This window comes from Phodopus roborovskii, unplaced genomic scaffold (assembly GCF_943737965.1).
Source record: "Phodopus roborovskii unplaced genomic scaffold, PHOROB, whole genome shotgun sequence".
Classification (NCBI taxonomy): domain Eukaryota; kingdom Metazoa; phylum Chordata; class Mammalia; order Rodentia; family Cricetidae; genus Phodopus; species Phodopus roborovskii.
The window spans coordinates 22,761,144-22,786,022 of record NW_026126409.1 but is presented as its reverse complement, the minus strand read 5'-3'; the positions used below and the strand labels follow the sequence as shown (position 1 = coordinate 22,786,022).

Below are 24,879 nucleotides of genomic sequence, written 5' to 3'. Positions count from 1 at the left end.
TCTACATGGAGATAGCCACTTTGGCCAGCACCATTTGTTAAAGATGCTGTCTTTTCCCCAATGTGTAACTTTGACATCTTTGTCAGAAGTCAGATGGTCATAGAGGACTGGGGATTTTTTTATCTGTATCCTCAGTGCTTTTCCATTATTCAGTGTGTCTGGTTTATACCAGTACCATGTTGCTTATATTTCTATACCTCTAGGGTACAACTTGAAGTCAGAGGTGGTGATACCTCCAGCAGAGTTGTTACTGTTAGGGACTGTCCTGGATAATGAGTTCTTTGTGTTGGAAAGGGCTGAATGGGATCAAAATACATTTTACAAAGTTTTTAAAGAATTAATGAGAATTAAAAATAAGATATGCCTTCAAGGCTTTGTCAAGTCCACTGAGGAGCTGTCATGAGCAAGGTATACCCTCATACACTGAGGAAATTTGTGGACAAGAAGTTACCACTCAAGTTAATTGGTGACAGACATGTCCAAGCAATACTGTGAGCTTTGACCTTTTATCAATCATGTGATGACCAGCAGTGTGGAAAACTCAAACAGTGGACACAGACCAACACTAACCCTGTGGCCATATGAAAAAACAACACCTTATTACAGGCCTTGAAATTATTTTGAACAATGGCTATATCTCAGAGGAGATCACATTCCCTCCCCAAACAACCTGTTTTATATAATATTGAATCATGTACATTTTTCATGAGAGACTCTTACAACGCCCACAAAATGTAAAAATAAATCAGAAGGTAAATGACATTTGATTTTTTTTTCATAAATATTTGGTGTCAATTTTCTTTGGTGAAGAGAACTCTTTTTCTTCCTATTTTAACAATTATCCTCATAATGAGGTTTTTTAATTGAAGATATTATTTATTTATCTTATTTTACATATCGATTCCAGTTCCCTCTCCCTCCATCCCTCCCTTTCTCCCACCCTCCCATGCCCCCAAACCATCCTCTCATCCCACCCCCACAAACTCCACAGGTAGGATGATGCCTTTCAGGAGGCATCAACAAAATCTGTCAAGACATTTGGAGTAGGGACTAGGCCCTCCCTCCTGCCTCTAGGTTAAGGGAGAATTCCTCCATGGGGAATGTGCTCCCAAAGTCCTTTTGTGCACCAGGGATACATCCTGGTTCCACTGACCAAGGTCCCTTAGACATCCCAGGCCTTCTAACTGAGACCCATGTTCAGGAGGTCTGAGTCAGTCCAATGCTGGATTCCCAGCTATCAGTCTGGGGGGCCCATTAGCTCCTCCTTGTTCAGGTCAGCTGTCTCTATGGGTTTCTGTAGCCTGGTCTTGTCCTCCCTCTCTGCATCTGGATTCCAGTTCAGCTCAGTGTTTAGCTGTGGGTGTCTGCTTCTGTTTCCATCAGCAACTACATGAAGGCTCTATGATGGTGGATAAGTTAGTCATCAATCTCATTATCAGGGAAGGGCATTTATGGTAGCCTTTCCACTGTTGCTCAAATTGTTAGTTGGGGTCAGTCTTGTAGATCTCTAGACATTTCTCTAAAGTCAGTTTTCTCTTGAAACCTATAATGGCTCCCTCTTTTATGGTCTCTCTCTCTCTCTTTTTTTTTCTCTCTCTCTCTCTCATCTATTCCTCCCCTGACTCAGTCTTCCTAGTCCCATGTGCTTTCCTCTCCTCCCCTAGCTCTCTCTCCACTCACTAGACCCCAATCCCAATATGCTCAGGAGATCTTGTTCCTTTCCCCTTCTGTAAGGGACCTTGTATGAATCTCTTAGAATCCTCCTTGTATCCTAGTTACTCTCTAGTGGTGTTAATTATAGGCTGGGGATCCTTTGATCTATGTCTAAAATCCATATATGAGTGAGTACATATCATGTTCCTCCTTTTGTGACTGGGTTACCTCATTCAGGCTGGTTTCTTCAAGTTCCACCCATTTGCCTGCGAATTTCAAGAATCCATCCCCCCCCCCCGCTGAGTAGTATTCCATTGTGTAAATATGCCACATCTTCTTTATCCATTCTTCAATTGAGGGGCATCTAGGTTGCTTCCAGGTTCTTGTTATTATAAATAATGCTGCTATGAACATAGCTAAGCACATGTCTTTGTTGCATGGATGTGGATCATTTGGGTATATGGCTAAAAGTGGGATTGCCAGGTCCTGTGGTAGACTGATTGCCATTTTCCTGAGGAACTGCAATATTAATCTCCAAAAACGGTTTTTTAATTAACCAAGTTCTCACCTTTCTCTTCAGCTGCTCCTGTGTTTTCTCTACTTTCTTTGGGACCCATAAACACCCGAGCACTCCACTTGGGTTGAAATCGCTCAAAGATGGGCTAATAAAATGAGCATAAGATGAGGAGCTGCACAGAGGTTTCATAACATCTTCCCAGGATACGGCTATTCTGTACTCCCGAATACCTTCTGCTGCTTCTTGTCACTGCCAAACTTTCCTGTTTGCTCTGTCTTTGGCTTCAATTGTATTGTTGTGGCTCCTGGGGGTTACATAAGCATAGTTAAAATCATGCTTAGTTAAAAACAGTAAAATTACCATGAACATCTACTTGACTGGTGGCACAAACATTGAAAACTGAACTAATAAAGAACTTGATTTTTAATTTAACAATCAAATGCTCGCATAAGCTTAATATTCAACTAGCTTGGGAAATGTATGCTGTTATCCAGAGATTCATCTAGCAAATAAATACAACAGGAGGAGGCACTGTGTTGAAATGAAGCATGCACAAGTGGTTCCAGAAAAAGGAACAAATACAGCTTAAGAGACAAAATGTAAAGGTGACCTGGAATCATGTGAACATTACAGACTGTTGCCCTTGATTGTCCTCCAGAGATGGAAAGGAAGTACCTATTGTTGAAAACACATGCACTTCTCACATAGGGCCCAGCCCAGGCATTCCTCTATGCTTTGGGAGCCTCTTAGACAACCCTGAGCAACAGTTCAATAGAGGCTTTCTCATGCCTGATCTTGAGGTTTTTTTTTTTTCAGGAGGCCTTCTGCTCTTACAGAAAGTATTATCAGCCCAGATTATTTATTTGTGTGTGTGTGTATTACACATATGTATGTATGTATTTTTCTTCAGATAGATTATCAATAGTGTGATTTCTTATGGCTGTTTTCAGACATCCTTGCTGTTTTTTTACCCTGGTCCCACTAGCTGGGACTTCTGCATTCACAATCCAAGTCAGACCATTCTTTCCCTGCTATTCCCCTCATTAAAGGATAAAAAGGCCTCAGGCAGACTGAGAAACTCAGACAGGAGAATGACTTGACTGATTCCCATCTGTGGGATGGGAAGAAGTTCCTGGTAAGATCACCACACCAACCTCTATTGGTACCTAACACTTTGAGACTGATGGAGAGCTGACTGCAAGATGGAATCTTCATCCCAACCCTCTTCTGCTCTGTGAAACCCCAAGTAGCCTGTACCATGTGTGCACATGCTCCACTTCCACAGAAAGACTCATGTCCTTCCACTGTTCTGATTAAAGAACATTGTGCTCCTGTGGAAGTTGGTCTGAACTTCCTTTACTCGTACGTGGCCCCTGTCAATTATGATTTAACATTTAGTGCCAAAAGATGGACTGAGTTTGGGGTCCCAAATTCCAGTCTGTCTCTTTTGCTGAATTTTCCTCTCTTCTTTTACCAGTCTACCTTCTTTTCCTGAAACCCATCCCATTGAGAGCACTGCAGCTCTCTGTGTCCATTAGGGTGTAATAGCCATCAGCAGAGACTTGCAGCCTGTGGGTGTTTGGTATGCCATGTAAACTTAAGTTTGGGTCTCCTACCTTCCTCTCTCACTCTCTCTCAACTCCTGTGACCTCCAGAGTCATTCAACACAACAGGGTATCCAACATCCTGGTTCATCCCTCAAAAGACTTTCACCTTCATCTGGACCCTGGGAGTTCTCCAGCTTTCTGCCTCCAGCTGTCAGTGGAACTGGGGATGCCCATTTGAGCCCCTGGTCACTTGCTTCTAGCCAGTTTCTGATTATAAGTAAAGACTTACTACCAGATACTAGTGTCATCCTTACCTTGTCTAAAATAGGGACCAAGATCTGCATCCCTATACATACTTTTGGTTAGCCTGAAAACCAATCTCAAAGTGTCAATACACCTGTCAGCCGAGGTCTGGACCAGATACCAACTGGAAAACACTTTCAGATTTCAATGTTTCACTGACACAGACAGCTTCCTAACACTTGATGGCAAATGATCTGAAACCCTCACCTTCAGGTCTCTTTTCTGTCTCCACTCCTGTCCTTCCCATCACATCCACACTTCAGGTTTTACCAGCTCAAACTTCTAAACCTAATTCCCTAAATTCTCTTTCAGATAAGGACCCCTCCTTATCAAAGCAGAGAAGACTAAGTTATTTCCCTATGCTGCTTAAAGCGAGAAGCTGGCTCCTGAGGGAATTTGGCCTTCCCACTCTAGACTCAAGCACATTTGTCCTCTGAACCCCTGTCCTATGGCTATGAAAAAGATAGCAAAACAGCCCAGTCCTTCCTCTACCCTGGAACTGGGACAGTAACAGCCCTTAGACCGTAAAAGATGTTTCTCAACCTTCCTTAATGCTGCAACCTTTTAACACAGTTCCTCATGTTGTGGTGGCCCCCAACCACATCACTATTTTCATAGCTACTTCATAACTCTAATTTTGCTATTGCTGTGAATGGCAATATAAAAACATGATACTCAGGATATCTGATAAGTGGCCTCTCTCAAGAGGTCACAACTCACAAGTTGAGAATCACTGCCTTAGAGAGTTACTCCCCATAGGCTCTTCATCTCTTTTCCCTTGTCTCTTCTGAAAAAAACCTGGGTGGTGAATACAGCTACTGTATCAGCTGCTTATGGATTTAGCTTTATGAGCTTTATGAAATCTCCTCCCCTCTCTATTTTTGGGTCTAACTACCTAGGCTACAGGCAACATCTCCTCCTACCCCCACAGTAATCTACCTACCTAAAGCATCTTTTTAAAGAAAGGATGTAATGACTCACATTTACAAAATGGTTGTCCCCCAGGGGCTCCTGCCCTGGTGGTGTATGGACTCACTTTAGTATGGCCTGAGTTCACCTTGAGCAGAAAACAACCATGTGATTTTTCTGCCATCTTGGCTGGGGGAACTCATCAAGATGGAAACAACCACATGGCTTGGCCACCTAGATGATTTCATTGAGAAGGCAAATGCCATGTGACTTCACCACAATCTTGGTTAATGTTACCACAAGGCACAAGCCAAATGGTGGCACCTGTAAAACCTAATGGCCCCACTCAGCCCTCTGGAACTACACCCTTTTTTACTAGACTAAAGAGAAAGCATCAAACATCTTAAGTGAAGGGTTTTTTGTAATTTAAAGGTTTAGTTTTGATAGATTTTACATGATGCATTTACTGACTTCTAAGAAGAACACAGAATTCTCACCAGCCATGTGCCCCCCAACACTGACATACTAACAAATGGAGACAACAACTTGAGATGCACAGATCCCAGCGGAGACTCAGAGAGCAAATGACTGAGCTATATGAGCTGCTGCCAGTTTAGAACTCCAATAGTCAGCTTTGCTGCATCTCAGTGCCTCCTTATGAGAGAGAAACAACATAGAGACCCTTGGTAAATTCATTGTTGGGTTAGGCAGAAGCAAAAGCAAACACATGTGAAACAATGTCTCAAGGCAGGGAATGGACATTTATCTCAGTTAAAGGAAAATGGCCCTGGAAATAGCAGGCAGAAATAGCAGGCATGCTCAATATAAGAGAAATCATGCCTAGTACTAGAAACCCAGACAACTACCTGAACTTGCCACCATGTCTTCACTATTCCAGTACAATTTCTAACTAAGTTTTAAATACTTATCCTTGTCCATACAGACAAATATAGCTCTCAGCCCTCACCAAAGAAGCCTGTATTTGTAGTGAACAGGTTGAAACCACAAGTTTCCACAAGTTGAAAACCACAAGTTGTCCAAATACAGAGAATAAATCTTAAGAGGACAGAATAGAAAAATTGAGCATAGAAATTGTGTCTTGGGTTTTTCCTCGGTTCATGCTCTGGGATGCATTGGAAATAAACAAACACGTCACACGTCAGTGATGGACATACACAGGAGCCTTCCTGAATTATGGGTTTAGGAAAGTAGACAGGAAGGAAGCATGGGGATGTGGAAGGCGGGGTGAGAGAAGCAGACAAGTATTGAATGGAAGAAGCCACACTACCTATGACAACAATGTGTGCATGTACAACTGGACATAGCTGCTTATATTTAGTGTGAAAAAAACCTAGCTCCATAAGACCTGGTATTTCCACCCTTGCTGCGTACCAGTAATAAGAAGGGAGGATGCCTAGTGACTCTTCATTCTACTCTTAGTCTCTTAGATTAGACCTTTGATGCTTCTGTCTTATATTTTTCCTATATTTCTAATACAACTGACTCATTTCCCTTTATTTACTGCCTATAATTCCTCCTATTTCAGTCTTTGTTCTTTCTTCCTAAACACTCTTCCATTTCGTCAAATTTCTCATTTTAAACAAAATCTCTGGTAGTTTTAATCCCACTTTAGCTCCCTCACCAACACTCACAAAGTAACCTCCTTTAGAGACTTAAGAAATAAAGATTAATGTCGAGATTCAAGATGGAGAACAGAGAGAGTAGAACGCCGGCCCCTCTCTCCTGTAAGATAAGACCACGTAGAAATACTTAGATTAATAGAAATGGGTTAATATTTAAAACAGAGCCAGCAAATAAGAAATACTAGTAACTGGCCAACAGACTTAACATCTAATACAGCGTCTCTGTGTGTTATTTGGGGCTGGTACGGTGGTGGGACCAGATGGATAGAGAAAAACCACTCATAACATAATGGCACCTGCAACCTGGCTAATAGGAACTGCCACTTAAAACTTAAGAAAAGGTTTTAGAAACAAAAGAACAAAGACAAGCAAGGCTTCTTGGTAGCAACATTTTCCTCAGTTGGACTCTGTTTTGCTAGAGACAAGCAGAGACTTGCGCGGTTCCTTTAAGGGAGGTTTCCTGGCTCAGCATAAGCAGCAAAAAACTGAACGGCTTTTAAAGAGGTCTGCTAACAACTGATTGGTGTGTACAAGAACTGGCAATGGCAGTGACCACATCTCCAAGCCGGCAACATGCTGCTGGATGGCAGTGTAGACCAAGGCAGTGAGCACAGCTCTCAATTCTGGTGGTAAAGGTACCAGCCGCCATCTTTGATAGACCGCAGCTAATACAGCTGTTGCTTTCACTTTAGCAATGTTGTTGTTTACCAGATAAAGACTCGTGGCCACAAAAAGATTCAGATTAAGAAAATCCTCTAAAGGTTTACAGCGTGTTTTAAAATATACTTAGGCTGAAGATAAAACATTACAGAAGAACTTCAGGTGACTGGTCAGGTATCAAGATGTCTCTGTCATTTCTAGAGTTTATATATTATCCTTCTGTGGTCTTTGAAGGAGTTGAAAACAGATAGTTATGGTTATAGTTTTCCTTAGTTAGGATTAAAGATACGTTACATATAGGACTTTAGACTCAACAATGATAGGGTAGATGATGGAATATTTTCTTTAAATCTTACTAAATGTTAATGGACTAAATATTGTTAATTGTGGTTCTTATTTGATAACTGTTTTGTTATATATTTTGCTATGTTAAGGTTAAAACCCTTCTTTTTATTTTAGACAGAAAAGAGGAGATGATGGAAGATGTCATTCTGTAAATATGTTTCTTGTACTAGTTAATGAATAAAGCACTGTTGGCCAATAGGAAAGCAAGATAGGCAGGACTAGGAGACTAGGAAGAGAGAAAAAGAAGGAGGGAGGAGATTCAAGATGGAGGACAGAAAGAGTAGAATGCTGGCCTCTCTCTCCGGTAAGATAAGACCACGTGGAAATACTTAGATTAATAAAAATGGGTTAATATTTAAGACAGAGCAAGCAAGTAAGAAATACTAACTGGCCAACAGAATTACATCTAAAAAAAAAAAGAGATTAATGTCATTTAGTATTATACTATTTCCTCCAAATTAGCAAACATGTTGAGAGAAGCATGTCTTCATCTTCCTGTTGTAACAGATACCACTTCAAATGACTTTTTATTAACCGAGTTCTCACCTTTCTCTTCAGCTGCTCCTGTGTTTTCTCCACTTTCTTCAGGACCCATAAACACCCGAGCACTCCACTTGGGTTGAAATCTCCCAAAGATGGGCTGACAAAATGAGCATAGGTAAGGAGCTGCACAGAGGTTTCCTAACATCTTCCCAAGACACAGCTAGCAGTCATATCAAATGCGACTGGATATAAATAAAGAATGCATTGCAGGAAAAAAAACATATATGATGAGATTCTTACATATACTTTCTACATCACATCTGCACTTTCCATCATAGGGTAACTGACCACAGAAGACCAGAGGAGACATCAGCATAGGCACAAGAGTCTACATTGGGTATCTTTAAACAAGAGGTTAATGTAAGAATGCATGACTAGTACATGATCATCACATGACCACCAATGTTTAAACAAATCTTATTCTCTGGCTGTGACAGGTTGGGACATTGAGATTTACATAGACAGAAACATTTTCTGTCAAAGGAAGAAATGTAGAAAGAAGTGCACTTTTATGATGTAAGCTGTTGAGAATAAACAGAATACTGTTATAGTTAGTCTTCTTGGAATTAAAGCCTTAAACACACTGGATAAGTTTTTCATTGAGAACAGCCTGGCTACTCAGAGAGATCAGGTCAAGTTTGAAAACCTTCTTTATCTTACAGTTAAGTAAAAGCATGAAAATATTAAACATGTCAGGTTTCCCTATTGAGAGAACTCTAAAAGGTGTATAAAGATTAAAAAGGAATGATACGTAAGAACTTCATGCATATACATGATGAGCATATGCAACCAAATCATATGAGCATGTTCATGCCTAGAGAATTTATTTAAAAGATGGCATGGGTAACCATTTACAAAGCTGGCTTTTGTAGTGACAACACAATATTGAGATGTCCCAAATCACCTCTAAATCACCACAAAAGAAAGCATTGTAAGTGTGTCCAGTGTTGTGCCAAAGCAAAGAGACATATAATATAGAAGACTTATCTGCCTCCATGCAGTCACAGGCACACTGTGCTATCCCCAAACCCCATCCCTCTCCTTGTGGTCATGGGCAAGGTCCCTAAGAATCATTTCATTACTATGACAGTGCTGATGACCTCCCATTTGCTTTTCTATGTTAGGACTATTTTTTCTTTCCTATATAGTTTTATTATATATAATACATTTATAATTTTTAAGTACCAAGAGTATTTGACAGGGTGATAATAGTTCTATCTCCATTCTTCACATCGTTTTAATTTTAATTTCTGAGACCATCCTCTAGCTTCAGCTTCCTAAGCACTAAGGTCATAGGTTATGCACTGACCTTTCCATGGTCCCTTAATCTCAGCCTCATTGCTGAATGCCCATCTCAAAACAAAGTCAATATGCAAAATTGCATCATATTTGCTGATGTTTGTCATTGAATTAACAATAACATTAAAGGTAATTACGTGGAGCATAACACAAAAAGGTCCATTCTAGAAGATAGCATTCTATTTATTTGTTAGTGGGGTCCAATGTACATCCCTGTTCACTCACAAACCTGACATAATGATGGCAGCAAGAGTCCAAAGGAAAATATACGCTTACCCTCTGCTATGATGCTGGTTAGTAGGAAATCTTAGATGAATTTTCAGTCATTGGGAATGATCATCATAGCATTTATCAGGCTCAATAGAAGAATCATTCTTCTACTGTTCATACTTTAAACCACTTAGTCTCCAATTCAATTCTAGTTTATCTCTGTACTAGGTAAGATGTTATAGGAAGGGAACTCCAGCAATAAGAAAAGGTTGTGAAAAAAAAATCCAAGGGTAAGTCTAAAGAATAGTTAGTTGCTATAGCTTCTGAAAATATTATACATGGCACTGTTAACAAAAGGTTCTAAAATTAGATATTAGACATGATCCCAATTTTCTCTATGACAGTATGACTTATAATGCCTCAGCCTGTGTTAAGCATTCACCAATGAGAAGAATCTTAAAGAAAAATGCCAAGTCCTGAGTACCTTCCACTGCTTCTTGTTACTGCCAAACCTTCCTGTTTGTTCTGTCTTTGGCCTCAGTTGTACTGTTGTGGCTCCTAAGAGATACATAGTGTAGTTAAAATCAAACATAAAAATAGTGGAACAACCATCACCATCTACTCAACTGACAATACAAATGCTGAAAAAGTAAACAAAAAAAGAGTAGGGTTTTTAACTTAACAATGAAATGGTTAGAGTCACCTTAATATTCAAGTAGGTATTTACTGGCTTGAAAAATGAATACGATTATTTAGAGAGTCATACATTAAATAGACACATGGGGAAAGGCACCATGTTACAGTTAATCACACATGTTAAAGATGCATATACAAGTGATTGCACACAAACTAGCACAACTCTGAAAACTGAATTGGTTGGTGTGGTGGTTTTAAGGAAAATAGCCCCCAAAGTGAGTGGCATTATTAGGAGGTGTGGCTTTGTTAAAGGAAGTCTGTCTCTGTTGGGGTGGGCTTTAAGGTCTCTTTTGCTCAAGCAACCTTCAGTGTGATAGTTTCCTGCAAGATGTTGGACTCTCAGTTTCTCTTGTACACCACCATGTTCCCTACCATGATAATAATGGACTGAATCTCTGAAACTGTAAGCAAGCCTCTCCATTACATGTTTTCTTTATAAGAGTTGCTGTGGTCATGGTGTTTCTTCACAGCAATAAAAACCCTAAGACAGTTGGCCATGCTCTATTCTCCACCTAAGGAGAGGAATGTTTCTAGACATTTTCTTAATTGAATTATGTCTTACACTTCTTATGTCCTTCCTGTGTGGAATGCTTTGCTCTACTTATTGACTAGCCTCTTCCATCTTATAAAATTTCATTATATCTGAATTTTTCCTGGATAATAGTTCTCATTCTCCAGGTCAGCATGAACACTTTTCTTTTAACTACCTTAAAAGTTTGTTCATTTTTCAAAAATTCCATTTTCATTGGAGTTGTCAATTATTTCCTTGTTCTTAGTCTACTGATGGCAATGTTTAAATTGTCTTTTGTATAATTAGTACCATACTTATTTTACTAAATAATTATTTCTTGGGGTTTACTAGGCTCGTATATGTGCTGGGATTGGGAGGATGAAGTGTAATATGTCAGTGATGATTATACACAGTTGTTGCCTGAGTTTCTGGAGCTAGAGAAGAGAAAAGCACAAAAGTATATAAGTCGGGGGAAAGAAAGGCAGGGATTTATTGAATGGAGGAATAGCATCACACTACATTAACATATTTACATGTTTCACTGCTCACAGCTGTTTATCTACTGTGAAGAAAACCTACATATATAAGACCAAATATTGTAGCCCAATGTCCTCCCAATAATTAGGCATATAGGACACATGGTGACTTCTAATTTCAGGCTCTTGATTCCTTGGTGCTCTGTATAATAGTAATTCTTCTTGCATTTCTAATATAGCCACCTTCATTTTGTAAAGAACTTAATTGCATGCTCTCCCCTATACATACCTGCATGACTCCTTCTCAGTAACTTTGTCTACTTTAATATTTATCCCTTCTTTTTTAAACACCATCCCATTTCCCAGATTGAGTAAAGGTATCAATACTTCATATCATACATCAGCTTTCTCAGGGACACATGTAACTTTGTCAGGGGCTTGAGAATACATAGATTTCTGTCATGTAAGACTAATTCGTGAACACTGGCTGGGCAATTGTCCTTGGTGAAGAGAGTAGCTTCATCTTCATGTTTTAACAGGCATTCCTTACACTGTCTATTAATAGAATTCTTACCTCTCTCTTCAGCCGCTCCTGTATTTTTCACATGCTTTTCAGGATTTACAGACACTCGAGCATTCCGTTTCAGTTGAAATTGCTCAAAAATAGGCTGTTAAAATTAGGATCAGTAAGGACTTGCACAGAGACTTCCTAACTACTCTTCAAGAACATCACAATATCCTTTCTTAAAATTAACTATATATAAGTAAAAGAAGCATGTCCTAAAAAAAATAAACATAGATACGTTGATAGACAGATGATACATAGATACATAGATACATAAATGGTAGATAGAGAAACAATAGATACATATAGAGGATCCTCATATATATTTTCTAAGACTCATCTCTATTTCTTCATACAATGACTGAGCACAGAAGTCCAATGATTTATATTTTTACTTTGCAAACAATTGGAATTTAAGCAATGATGAAAAGGTTATACAACAAATCCAAGGATAAGGTTTAGGTGTTGGTTGCTGTAGATTCTCAATCCATATATATTACACAACTCAAGAGGAAGAAGAATGCTGAAATTAAACATTAGATGATGGTCTCATTTTTATTTAGGGCTGTGCAGTATAGGACACCCGCCCCCTTCCCCAATGGGAAGGATCTTAATGTGAAAATGCAAATTCCTGAGTACCTTCCACTGCTTCTTGTTACTACTGCACCATCCTGTCTGTTCTTCCTCCGACATCAGTTGTACAGTTTTGGCTCCTGAAAAGCACATATATGTAAAGTTAACCAAGGAAGCAGTGAAATAAACACTGTCAGTTACAAAACCACAGACACAAAAAATTCAAAAATGAACAATTAAAGGTTGGGTTTTTAATTTTGCAACAAAAATTTTAATTAATCTTGATATATATATAAAAATATATGCACCTATTTTTCCAATAAACAGAAATGAACACATCTTCAGTAACAAAATTATCATTATGAATCCCACATACACATAATGCTCATTCTTCTGTATTTGCTAAAGTAACACACTGAATATCATCTATGTATATTCTTGGCCTGGTTACACCTCATTTATGCAGTGTTTGTGTCTACTGATTCAACCAATTTTTCCCTACCTCCACAGAAGTTAAACATCCCTAGATTCTATTTCTTTTTCCCTACATATGCACATGTTGCTTTCCTCACAGCATCCCTAACACTTCATTCATTTTTCAAAGATTTTTCTTCCCGTTTGAAGTGCAAATTATTTATTCACATACCTAAAAATTTTATTGCCAGTCTAGAGGTGACAATATTTTTTTAAGATTTTCTAAAATTATCATTTTACTTGTTTTTAGATGGAATTATTTATTAAATCTTACTGGTTTCTGGCCCTGGAATTTAAAGGGGTAAGCAACTATTGCAGCAATGCCTTTACACAAGAATTGCTTGATTTGTCTCTTAACAAGAGGGTGAGTATATAGTGACCAGGATGGTAAAGTAGCATGTGAGGCATACTAAGGGAAACAGAGTTTCAACTTGCAGATATGTCTAAAATTACAGGTAGGGTTGAGGTAGACATCATCATCTCATCAGCAGTGCGTGAGAAGTTGGTAGAGATGGTCAGTGGCTGGAAGGGGGAGGCAATAAGGAATTGGGTCGTTAAGTTTTACTGTACAAGATGTATAAAGTGTTAAGATGCTTGAACACTAACATTTGAAGGAAAGGTTCATTCTCACTTTTGCCACCAAGGCAGATCAACTCAAAATATGAGAAGAATAATATTTTTGAGTGCCCAGAACATTTAACAATACTAGCTAAGAAAAAATACTTAAGAAAAATAATTAAGAGGATAAATATAAAGTTGAACTCCTAAACAACTGGACACTGACACTGCTTTCTTGTGAAACGCGAGATGAACTAAGTGAAATTTTTGAGTGATTTCTGTTTACTTTCACACTTTTCTCCTATCTCCCAGTGTTGGTGAATTTTCATTTAATATTGCTCATGAATGCATGTTTCTTGTAAAAAAAAAAAGCAACTCATTAATAAATTTTATGATGGATTAGTTTCAGTTCACTCCCATTGTACATAAGTGAAGTCTTAGTAGAACCCAAACCCAATTTATGTTGATAAAAATATAATTATATCAAAACCAGAAGAAAAATCATCAAAAAGATATCAATTCAATTATTATATGAATTTGGATTTGTTGTTGTCAGTACTGTACTTTCATGTAATTGAAACTGTTCTAAAATATATACTTAATTTTTGGTTAGGAATCGGTAAGACAATCTTTTTTATTACACTGCAATGCACAAATTCCTGCTGCAGTCTAGATATCATGGTTGACTAGAGCCACTGACTTAAGTAGTACATTACATAAGATATAAATTATATGGATGTTATCCATATACTGTCTCCACAATGAATTCATTTTTACTAGACCACTTATTTATGTTTTTTATTCACATTTCTTATATTTAATCCTTCCACTAAATTAGAGAATTATGTCATAGGGAATAAAGAGCTGGACATTTCAAGTATTCATTCAAAAGTACTTATTTCAGGGAAATAATTATCGATAAATGTACCTGTCATGAATGATTTTTCCTGCCTCGTTGATGAGTCTTCAGTTATCACAGAATCTTGGTTTTCAGTGGCATCCTGCGTGAGTTTGGAACAAGATGTTCAATGACACTTCTATACATCATATTGTAGGAAATTAACAGAACAAAATGTAAACATTTTACCTTTAATTCCGGATATTCAGGAGAAAGGCCTGGAAAACCAAAGACTTGCAATTAACTGCATGTTAATGTGACAAGGTCAATCAAAATTTCATGTAGAATAAGTGTGGAAAAATAATAACCAGAGTTATCATTGGAAATATTTCTTTTAAGACTAGGGTTTATCTTCTCCTCACTTGCTCTGTTACAGTGTTATTAGGAGATAGAGTAAAAATCAAGTACAAAATGAGGTTTTAACCTCAATTAAATGAAACTTTCCAAAGTGAGATTATGATTCACACAGCTGAATAGGAAAGACTCTCCTCATATCGATGCCAGAGTTTCATTCCTAACTGGTGGAGGGAAAGAAGACATTATCTAACCTAGATGTCAGAATGAACAGTAGTGTGACACTGCATATATTGCCAGTCAAACAAATTTGTTTTCTCCATATTATTAATTCAGGAAGGAGAAAACAGTCATAAAATCCAGGGATATACACAAATCAGTGTTTTGTTAAAGATACCTTTCCAATTTGATTAACCTGTATATTGACATTAAAAAATAGTGATGCAAAAATATTTCTCCTTTGCTGGTACATATGGATTATTATGAAGACTACATTTCCTTTTCCACTATGGCTACAATACCCTTCTCCCCACCCCAAGACAGGGTTTCTTTCTATACCTTTGGTTGTGCTGGAATTCACTTTGTACACCAGGCAAGCCTTGAATTCACAGACATCCATCTACCTCTGCCTCCCAAGTGCCGGGATTAAAGGTGCTTTTTTTTTTTTTTTTTTTTTTTTTAAGACCCTACATTTTTAAATAGGTATTTATCATAAGTCTCAGAACCCAAAACATAAGAAGTTTACAGTAATGGAATGGGATTTTCAAATAAAAATAAACTTAATTTTCACAAAATGATTATCACTTAGTAACGAGCTACCAGAGCCAATATAATGTACAATCCTGGTGTGCTTTTTTTCCCCCAAAATTGCATTGGTTTGTTGTATTGTGTGAGTAGCAGATTTGTTTCTAAATTATTTTCTGAGTTATTAGGATCTGATGCCAGAATTTAAAACATGTAGGTTCAGAAAGATAGAGGTAAGTTTTGGAGAAGGAAGTCTTAAATGGCAAAACTATCAGCCTAAAGATAGCCATGATTGACCTGCTGTTTATAGAATCAGGTAGATGCCACATTGTGTAACCTTTATGTGAAGCTCAAAGTTACAAAGTGTAATTCTAAGGTGCATGGATGCCATGTCTGAAGCTTAACTTCCAGCACTAAGACACATCTTCCTACATGGCTCATATTCCCCCATACTCACTAAAATCACTTTATTTTCACAGTCCCTACTCAGATAATAATACTGATTTTTCTTTGTGTACTTCCTACACTCTTGAAAGTCTTCACCTTTATTTCAATTCCTCTAATTCACTTTCTAATATTCATCACCTGAGAAACACCTAGTAATGTAACTCATCTCCAGTGTTACTCTCAATTTGACCTATCAGTTTTTTTCAAATTTGGTGAATTATATAAACTGCTGTCATTTGAACTACTTATCTGTAATCTTATATGTGTGCATGCTCTTACATGGGTGCACGTGTGCTTACAGTTGTACCAACAATTGAATGCACATACATGTGGAGGAAACTTGAGGCATCATCCTCAAGAATGCCATCCACTTCTTTTAAGGCAGAGTCTCTCTTGTCCTGGTGCTCACCAATTAACCTACACTGGCTGGTGAGTGAGCCCCAGGTATCTCCATGCTCCTGCTTTCCTACAAGCATATGTGGCCAGGGGGTTCAGGGGTTCAAACTTATATCCTTACACTTAAAACACAAGAACATGCCCTGAAAATGCAAGGGATTCAAACTCATATGCATACTTAAAATGCAATAACATTACCAACTGAGTATTTCTCCTAGTCCCTCCATTTAAAATATTATAACTTAAATACATAATAGGTTACGTTGGAGGTGGGTAGGAAACTAATTCCTTCTGCTTAAGCAATGACAAGTGGATTTTAAATTTTTTATGGTGTGTGTGTGTACCATACATTGTGAATGTGGAAGATATGCATGTGGTGTGTATGTGTATGTGTGTTGTGAATGTAAGAGATGTGTGGTATGTGTGTGTATGTGTGCATGCTGTGTGTGGATGTGTGGTGTGGATGTGTGGTGTGTATGTGTGTGTGTATGTGTGTGTCTGTGCATGTATATGTGTGTGTGGTGTATGTGTATGTGTGTGTGGTGTATATGTGTGTGTGGTATGTATGTGTATTGTGTGGGTATGTGTGTATGTGTGTGTGTGTGTGATGTATGTGTGTGTGGTGTATGTTTGTGTGTGCATGTGTATATGTGTGTGTATGTGTGTGTGTCTGCGTGTGTGTGTGTGTGTGTGTGTGTGTGTGTGTGTGTGGTATGTGTATGTGTGTTCAGTTAGCACATATGGAGGTCAGAGGTCCCAGTTGCTTCTCGCCTTCCACCTCACTGAGCCAAGGTCTCTCTTTTTCTTTCAGCTGAACAGCACACTAGAGGTCAGCTGGCCTGTAACTACTGGTTGAGTCTCCTGTCTCCCCATCCCATTTCGCAGCAGATGTTCACCACCACTTTGAGTTTTTAAACGAGTTCAGGGAATCAAATTTGGCTTGTCAGGCTTGAGTAGCAATGTTTTTATGCAATAAGAAATCTCCCTCGGCCTCTTGAATGGAAGTTTTAATAAAACAGAGTTCTTACGTTTCTCTTCATCACTGATGACATCTTCTCCTCTTTCATCTTTAGCCGTGGATAAATGTGCAATGCCCCTTGGTTGAGGTTGCTTAAACATATTTTTAAACAGTGTCAACAAGTAGCATAAAGATTGTCCTAATCAAGTTTCAAAAAAACTGAATTTCTATGTTTAAATTAATAGTGTTAAAAATAAAGCTAGAGAACCAAATGATGTACTGAAACTTTGAGCTGTGAAATACTGATTAGCAATAGCCAGTACAAATTTTGAGTCACTAAGATAAAAACTCTTAGAATGAATTAAATTCAGGAGAAATTGCTGTTATATTGCTTAAATTTTTAATTTCTGACAATTCAAATTTGACTGTCTTTAACATATGAAGACATTAAAGGACTTAAAAACAGACAGAAAAAAAATATTTCTTAATTGAAAGAAGTCTAATGATAAAGCTTATTTTATGCCACTGTTGAGTCTAAAACTAATATATTTCCTAGCTATGAAGCTGAGATTAAATATTAAATCACAGCCTATTGATTCTCAATGGAAGTAAAAAAGTAACTTCATGTGATCCATGAGCTCAATATTTGACAGTGGAAAACCTTAAAAAGAGAATTTATTTAAAAATATATGTACCTTTAGATGTTCCCCTTCACAGTCATCAGACCATTCTTGCTCTTCCTCTGATGACAAAAGTACATCGGATTCTAACAGATCCATATAGTTAGTTAAAATAAACTACAAAGACAATTTGATTAAGAATTTATAGCATTATAGGGAGAAAGCTAATAATTCATGATAATCCAAAAATGGATATTCAGTTTTTTAGGAACTTAGATTTAGGCACACCACTGGCGGAAAAATATTTTATCAATATCACACAGCAACAACCTCTGCAACAACAGTGAACTGCCAGCATGGTAGCTACAACCCATGCAACAACAGTGACCTGCCTGCATGGTAGCTACAACCCATGCAACAACAATGACCTGCCTGCATGGTAGCTACAACCCATGCAACAACAGTGACCTGCCTGCATGGTAGCTACAACCCCTGCAACAACAGTGACCTGCCTGCATGGTAGCTACAACCCCTGCAACAACAGTGACCTGCCTGCATGGTAGCTACAACCCCTGCAACAGTGACCTGCCTGCATGGTAGCTACAATCCCTGCAACAACAGTGACCTGCCTGCATGGTAGCTACAACCCATGCAACAACAGTGACCTGCCTGCATGGTAGCTACAATCCCTGCAACAACAGTGACCTGCCTGCATGGTAGCTACAACCCCTGCAACAACAGTGACCTGCCTGCATGGTAGCTACAATCCCTGCAACAACAGTGACCTGCCTGCATGGTAGCTACAACCCCTGCAACAACAGTGACCTGCCTGCATGGTAGCTACAACCCATGCAACAACAGTGACCTGCCTGCATGGTAGCTACAATCCCTGCAACAACAGTGACCTGCCTGCATGGTAGCTACAACCCCTGCAACAACAGTGACCTACCTGCATGGTATGCTGGTACAATAGTGGCACAAACGTTAATGAGAGCAACCAATCACTTCTCAATTGGGTTTGAGGGATACTCCGTGAGATGGAAATGCTAAAGGGTCCAAGAATCTGGGCTTAGATAGGTCATGGGTTTAAGAAAAAACCTATTGGTACTATTCTGCTAAATGAATGTGGCTCAAATTGGTTTGGTTTGGTTTTAGAAATTTAATCCCATAGTTTGAAGTTATTACTACTGAACTGAGAGAAATGGAAGCTGTCAGATGTATCCATTTAAAATTTTGGCCCTTCTGTGAAAAGTCTCCACATCATTCACCTTTTTATTTTTCATTTCTACATTTTGAGTCATATGATATTATATTGCTTTATTGTTTGCATGTCTGCATTCTTTTCCACTGGCCAGGAAATGAGTGACAACTATTAGCAAAGCCTGTGCTTTCTTCTGCCCCTGGTGTGTGTTGATTCATTACCCAGTGGTTATTTGTCCGCCTTCCTTTAGAAAGATGTCTATGTACTTGTCAGTTCAGAGCCCTGGTGGCAACTGAATCACATGACAACTTCAAACAGAGGACCAGAACATCTCACCACAATTGGTATTTTGAACATTGCTCACAACAAACTGCCCTCGAAAGTTGTAAAAGTTCTGATCACTATATAGTAGTCCATATTTCATTACCACAAATTAACCTTTTAGAATCTACAACATTAAAACTTAGTTTATTTTTTCCCTATAAGGTCTCCCAAATTGAAATGGATAAAGTACCATAACCCTTTAAACAGGCTTTTGGCATGTTTTGAACACTGCACATATAAACTCACAGACACTGTGACAGCATGAATTACACAAAAATCCAACAGTGAAAAGTAGACACAAAGTCCCACCCCAGCCAAGAAGCTACTTGCAATTGATAATTGCTGCTATAGGGGAAAAAAATCAGTTTTCACCAAGGGCATGAAGCTGGATACATCAACATCACTCCAGGATAGGCCCCCATGCCCAGAAATAGTTGACCAAAACAAAATGGATTCCACAGTTTTGTTTGTTTGCTTGGTGGTGGTGGTGGTTGCAATGGCAGTGTGTGGGTGGGTGTATCCTTTTTTGTTATGGTTTGGTGGTCTTTGTCTTTGGGGTTTTTGTTTTGTGTTTATGGAGTTTATTTGATTTTTTTTGAGAGAAAGAGAGAGAAGAAAAGAATATGGGTGGGTATGGAGTTGGTGAGACTCAGGAGATTTGGGAAAAGGAAAATAGAATAAAACTAAGATATATGAAAACTTTTAAAAAATTAATGTAGTATTAAATAAATAATTAGGCTTTCATCCAGTTCTGTCATTCCTTAGCACTGCATAAATAATCCTAATGTCCTAATCTTTCTCTTATGTGGCAGCACTAGAAAAAGTATCAACACTGTGTGTGATGAAAATTATTCAAATACGTGGCTGGGTACCATGCTCGGGCCTATTTACTGTAAATCAAAAGCAGACCCATTAGAGAAATGTCTCATTGCTTTAATTCCTAATGGCTTCCCTGAGGTCAAGAAGACAAGGTTCACTGGGAGCAGTTACACAGCATCTGTACAATCAACTCACACTAGATTCTTCCTACATATCTGGAATCACCATTTATTCTCTAAAGGTTTTTCACACCCTTTCCTATATACTCCTCCTTCATTTTCGTCAATGTGATTCCTATACTCATCTCAATTTATTTATTGCACTGATCTACTTTGAATGTGTATGTGTGTGAATGTCTTGTATCATGGAGAGAGTATGGACAACTGCTAAGAGTGTGGACATCAGAGGACAATTGCCAAGAGTCAGTTTTCTTTCCACCACCTGGGTTTCTGGGCCTAACTTGGGTCATCAGTCTTAGCAGCCCGTGCCTTAACTCACTGAGCCATATTTCCAGGCTTTATCTTTCTTAATCTTCACTACTCCCTCTTGTTTCCCCCCAAATCTTCAGATGAAAATACATTATAAGTTAACTCATCGTTTCACTTTCTCAGTGAGATTTTCAATTTGACTTGCTTTTAAAGAAATAAGATATAATTATTGTCACTGAAAATATCCTATTCCTTAATAATTATTTAAGAAGTAATTTTCCTTCACTGGGAAAATAGCTCAATATTCCTTGTAAGCAAGTATGTTGTCAAGTAATGTTTGTAACTAGAGTTCTTACCTTTCCCATCATGTCTTGTGTTTTCATACCTTTGATCTTCAGCCAAAGACAAACTGCTAATGTCCTTTGGTCAAAGTTGTTTAAAGATATAATGTTAAAATTAGTATCAATAGTGCACAGATTTAATAATAATCTCTCAGAAAGTATCTCTATTTTCTATTTCAGAAGTAATTAAATTGAAACCAAAAGAAACATAATTGAAAAACTAAATTTTAATAGATTCTCATACATATTTTAAGCATCATTAATCTTATTAGGTCTCTGGTTATAAAAGCTGACAATGAATTTCAGAAGAGACATGTGCTTAGATATTAGAGAAGCTAATTTTCATAATTAAATAAGGAATTAATTTCAGAATCTTAATTATTTTCATTCCTCACAAAATTACAAAGATTTTTAAATGCACATATAACCAAAGTATGACATGTGTACCAGCCATACTGTGCCATTACTTATGAACAGTTCCAATGACTTCAATATTTTTAACCCTGAAAGAAATATGAAGTTGATTCAAATAAAACTTTGTAGCGGTTACTAAAGTAGTAAATAGAAAGTTGGTTGCAAAAAATGATTGATACAAAATTTTTGTTATGATTAAATATATAAACATTTGCTATTACTGATATGTTTTTACGAGCAAAACCAAGATACAGAACTACAGCAACCCTTTATATAATAAAGAAAAACAAGCTTTCACTAAGCATGGGTAAGGGGCAACCTGCTTATCTGCACTCCATGTTGTCTGTACAATATGAAAATTAAAATAACAATCATGGAGGTAATATTCTGTCTTCCTTTGGGGAAACCCAGGAAGTTACAATTTAAGTAATATATAGACGTGGACCACTGCTTTCTTTGTTCCTTTGTCCTCTTGCTAGAATTTGTCATCGCTCTTTTTTCTGTTTTACTTAGAAGGCAACTTAATCCTCCCATTCATAAAGATAATTTCTGAGCAAGTGTTTCAACTTTCACTCTGATACATACATTGAATACAATACCCATTATTATTCTATCTATTCATATCAACTGTTTCTCAGTGGGGAATTTCACATACAATATTCACTAGCTATTCAGACATTTGTGCTCATAAACTGGAGTGTATAACCACATTTGCTATGTTCAACAGTTTAGTGCTTGATAGTCAATAACTAGAAATTATTCAACATAAAATGTCTGAAGGTAGGTGCAGAAGATAAACTAGAAGAAATAGATTCATCGACCAAAGAAAATCATAAATCCAACAAATCCTTAACACACAATATCCAGGAAATGTGGGACACCATGAAAAGGCCAAACCTAAGAATAATAGGCATAGAAGAAGGTGAGGAAGCCCAGCTCAAAGGTGCTGAAAACATATTCAACAAAATCATCGAGGAAAACTTTCCAAATCTGAAGAAGGACATGCCCATGAAAGTACAAGAAGCATACCGAACCCCAAATAGGCTGGACCAAAGAAAAAAGACACCTCGACATGTAATAATCAAAACAACTAGCATACAGAATAAAGAAAGAATATTAAGAGCAGCGAAGGAAAAAGAACAGGTAACATATAAAGGCAGACCTATCAAAAATTACACCTGACTTCTCCATGGAAACCCTCAAGGCCAGAAGGTCCTGGATAGATGTTCTAAAAGTATTAAGAGAACACGGATGCCAGCCTAGGCTACTATATCCAGCAAAACTCTCAGTCAATATAGATGGAGAGAACAAGATATTCAATGACAAAACCAGATTTTCCCAATATGTGTCTACAAATCCAGCACTACAGAAAGTATTGGAAGGAAAATTCCAACCCAAGGAAGGTAACTACGCCCACAAAAATGTAGGCAACAGATAATCCAACTACACCAGAAACCTAGGGTGAAGCAGAACAAATATATTCACAATACCACTGCCAACAACAAACCTAAATCAAACAAGCATCAACAATCAATGGACCTTACTCACCCTCAACATTAATAGTCTTAACTGACCTATAAAAAGACACAGGCTAACAGAATGGATATGAAGACAGAATCCATCCTTCTGCTGCAATCAAGAAACACATCTAAGTTTCAAAGATAGACATTATCTCAGGGTAAAGGGTTGAGAAAAGATTTCCCAATCAAATGGAAATAAGAAGCAAGAAGGCGTGGCTATCCTAATATCTAACAAGTTAGACTTCAAACCAAAACTAGTCAAAAGAGATGAAGACGGTCATTTCATATTCATCTCAGGAGAAATCCATCAACAAAAAGTCTCAATTCTGAACATCTATGCCCCTAATACAAAGTCACCCACATTCGTAAAAGAAACACTACTAAAACTCAAAGCTCATATAAAACCTCACACACTTATAGTGGGAGACTTCAATACACCACTCTCAACACTAGACAGGACCACAAATCAGAAACTCAACAAAGAAACAAAAGAATTAACAGAAGTTATGTCTCAACTGGGGCTAACAGACATCTATAAGAACATTCCATCCAAAGACAAAAGAATATACCTTCTTCTCTGCTCCACATGGAACCTTCTCTAAAATCGACCACATACTAGGAGACATAACAAACCTCAACAGATACAAGAGAATAGAAATAGTCCCCTGTATCTTATCGGACCACCATGCTTTAAAATTGGAATTCAACAACAATACAAATAGCAGAAAACCTGCAAACTCATGGAAACTTAACAATGTGCAATTGCACCACTCCTGGGTCAAAGAAGAAATAAAGAAAGAAATTAAAGACTTTCTAATATTCAACGAGAATGAGGATACAACATACCCGAACTTATGGGACACCTTGAAAGCAGTGCTACGAGGGAAGTTCATTGCACTAAGTGCCCATATGAAGAAAACAGAGGATAGTCACATAAATGAATTAACAGCGCAACTGAAAACCTTAGAACAGAGAGAAGCGAATTCACCCGCAGGAGCAGACGCCAGGAAATAATCAACTTGAGGGCTGAAATCAACAAAATAGAAACCAGGAAAACAATACAAAAAATCAATGCAACAAAGAGTTGGTTTTTTGAGAAAATCAACAAGATTGATAAACCTTTATCCAAATTAACGAAAAAGCAGAGACAGAACATGCAAATTAACAAAATCAGAAACGAAATGGGGAACATAACAACAGACACAGAGGAAATCCAGACAATTTTCAGGTCATACTTCGAAAATCTGTATTCCACAAAAATTGAAAATTCAAAGGAAATGGACAAGTTTCTGGATAACTATCACTTACCAAAATTAAATCAAGAACAGACAAACAACTTAAATAGACCTATAACCCGAAATGAAATAGAAGCAGTCATCGAAAGCCTTCCAACGAAAAAAAGTCCAGGGCCAGATGGATTCAATGCAGAATTCTACCAGACATTCAAGGAAGAACTAATACCACTACTCCTCAAACTGTTCCACAAGATAGAAACAGAAGGTTTATTGCCAATCTCTTTTTATGAGGCCACAATAACTTTGGTACCCAAACCTCACAAAGACACAACTAAGAAAGAAAACTACAGACCAATATCCCTGATGAACATCGATGCAAAAATACTCAATAAAATAATGGCAAACCGAATTCAAAAATACATCAGAGAAATCATCCACCATGATCAAGTAGGCTTCATACCTGGATTGCAGGGATGGTTTAACATACGAAAATCTATCAACGTGATCCACCATATAAACAAACGGAAAAGGAAAAACCATATGATTATCTCCCTAGATGCAGAAAAAGCCTTCGATAAAATTCAACACCCTTTCATGATAAAGGTATTAGAGAGGTCAGGGATAACAGGAACATACCTAAACATAATAAGAGCAATATACAGCAAACCAACTGCCAACATCAAACTGAATGGAGAGAAACTTAAGCCAATTCCTCTAAAATCAGGAACAAGACAAGGCTGTCCTCTCTCTCCATATCT

General features: G+C 37.8%; 1 protein-coding gene across 1 annotated transcript in view; it reads right to left on the bottom strand.

The window, feature by feature from the left end:
- The window catches only part of Potea (POTE ankyrin domain family member A), a 143,923-nt gene that overhangs the window by 55,893 nt on the left and 63,151 nt on the right, over nt 1–24,879 (bottom strand). Inside the window, exons 24-31 of the mRNA XM_051182086.1 lie at nt 17,915–18,016; nt 17,290–17,371; nt 12,517–12,590; nt 11,887–11,980; nt 10,114–10,187; nt 8,124–8,217; nt 2,401–2,474; nt 2,222–2,315 (exon numbers count right to left, since the gene is read on the bottom strand). Coding sequence (XP_051038043.1) covers nt 2,222–2,315; nt 2,401–2,474; nt 8,124–8,217; nt 10,114–10,187; nt 11,887–11,980; nt 12,517–12,590; nt 17,290–17,371; nt 17,915–18,016 — 688 coding nt within the window. The remainder of the gene's footprint in view (nt 1–2,221; nt 2,316–2,400; nt 2,475–8,123; nt 8,218–10,113; nt 10,188–11,886; nt 11,981–12,516; nt 12,591–17,289; nt 17,372–17,914; nt 18,017–24,879) is intronic.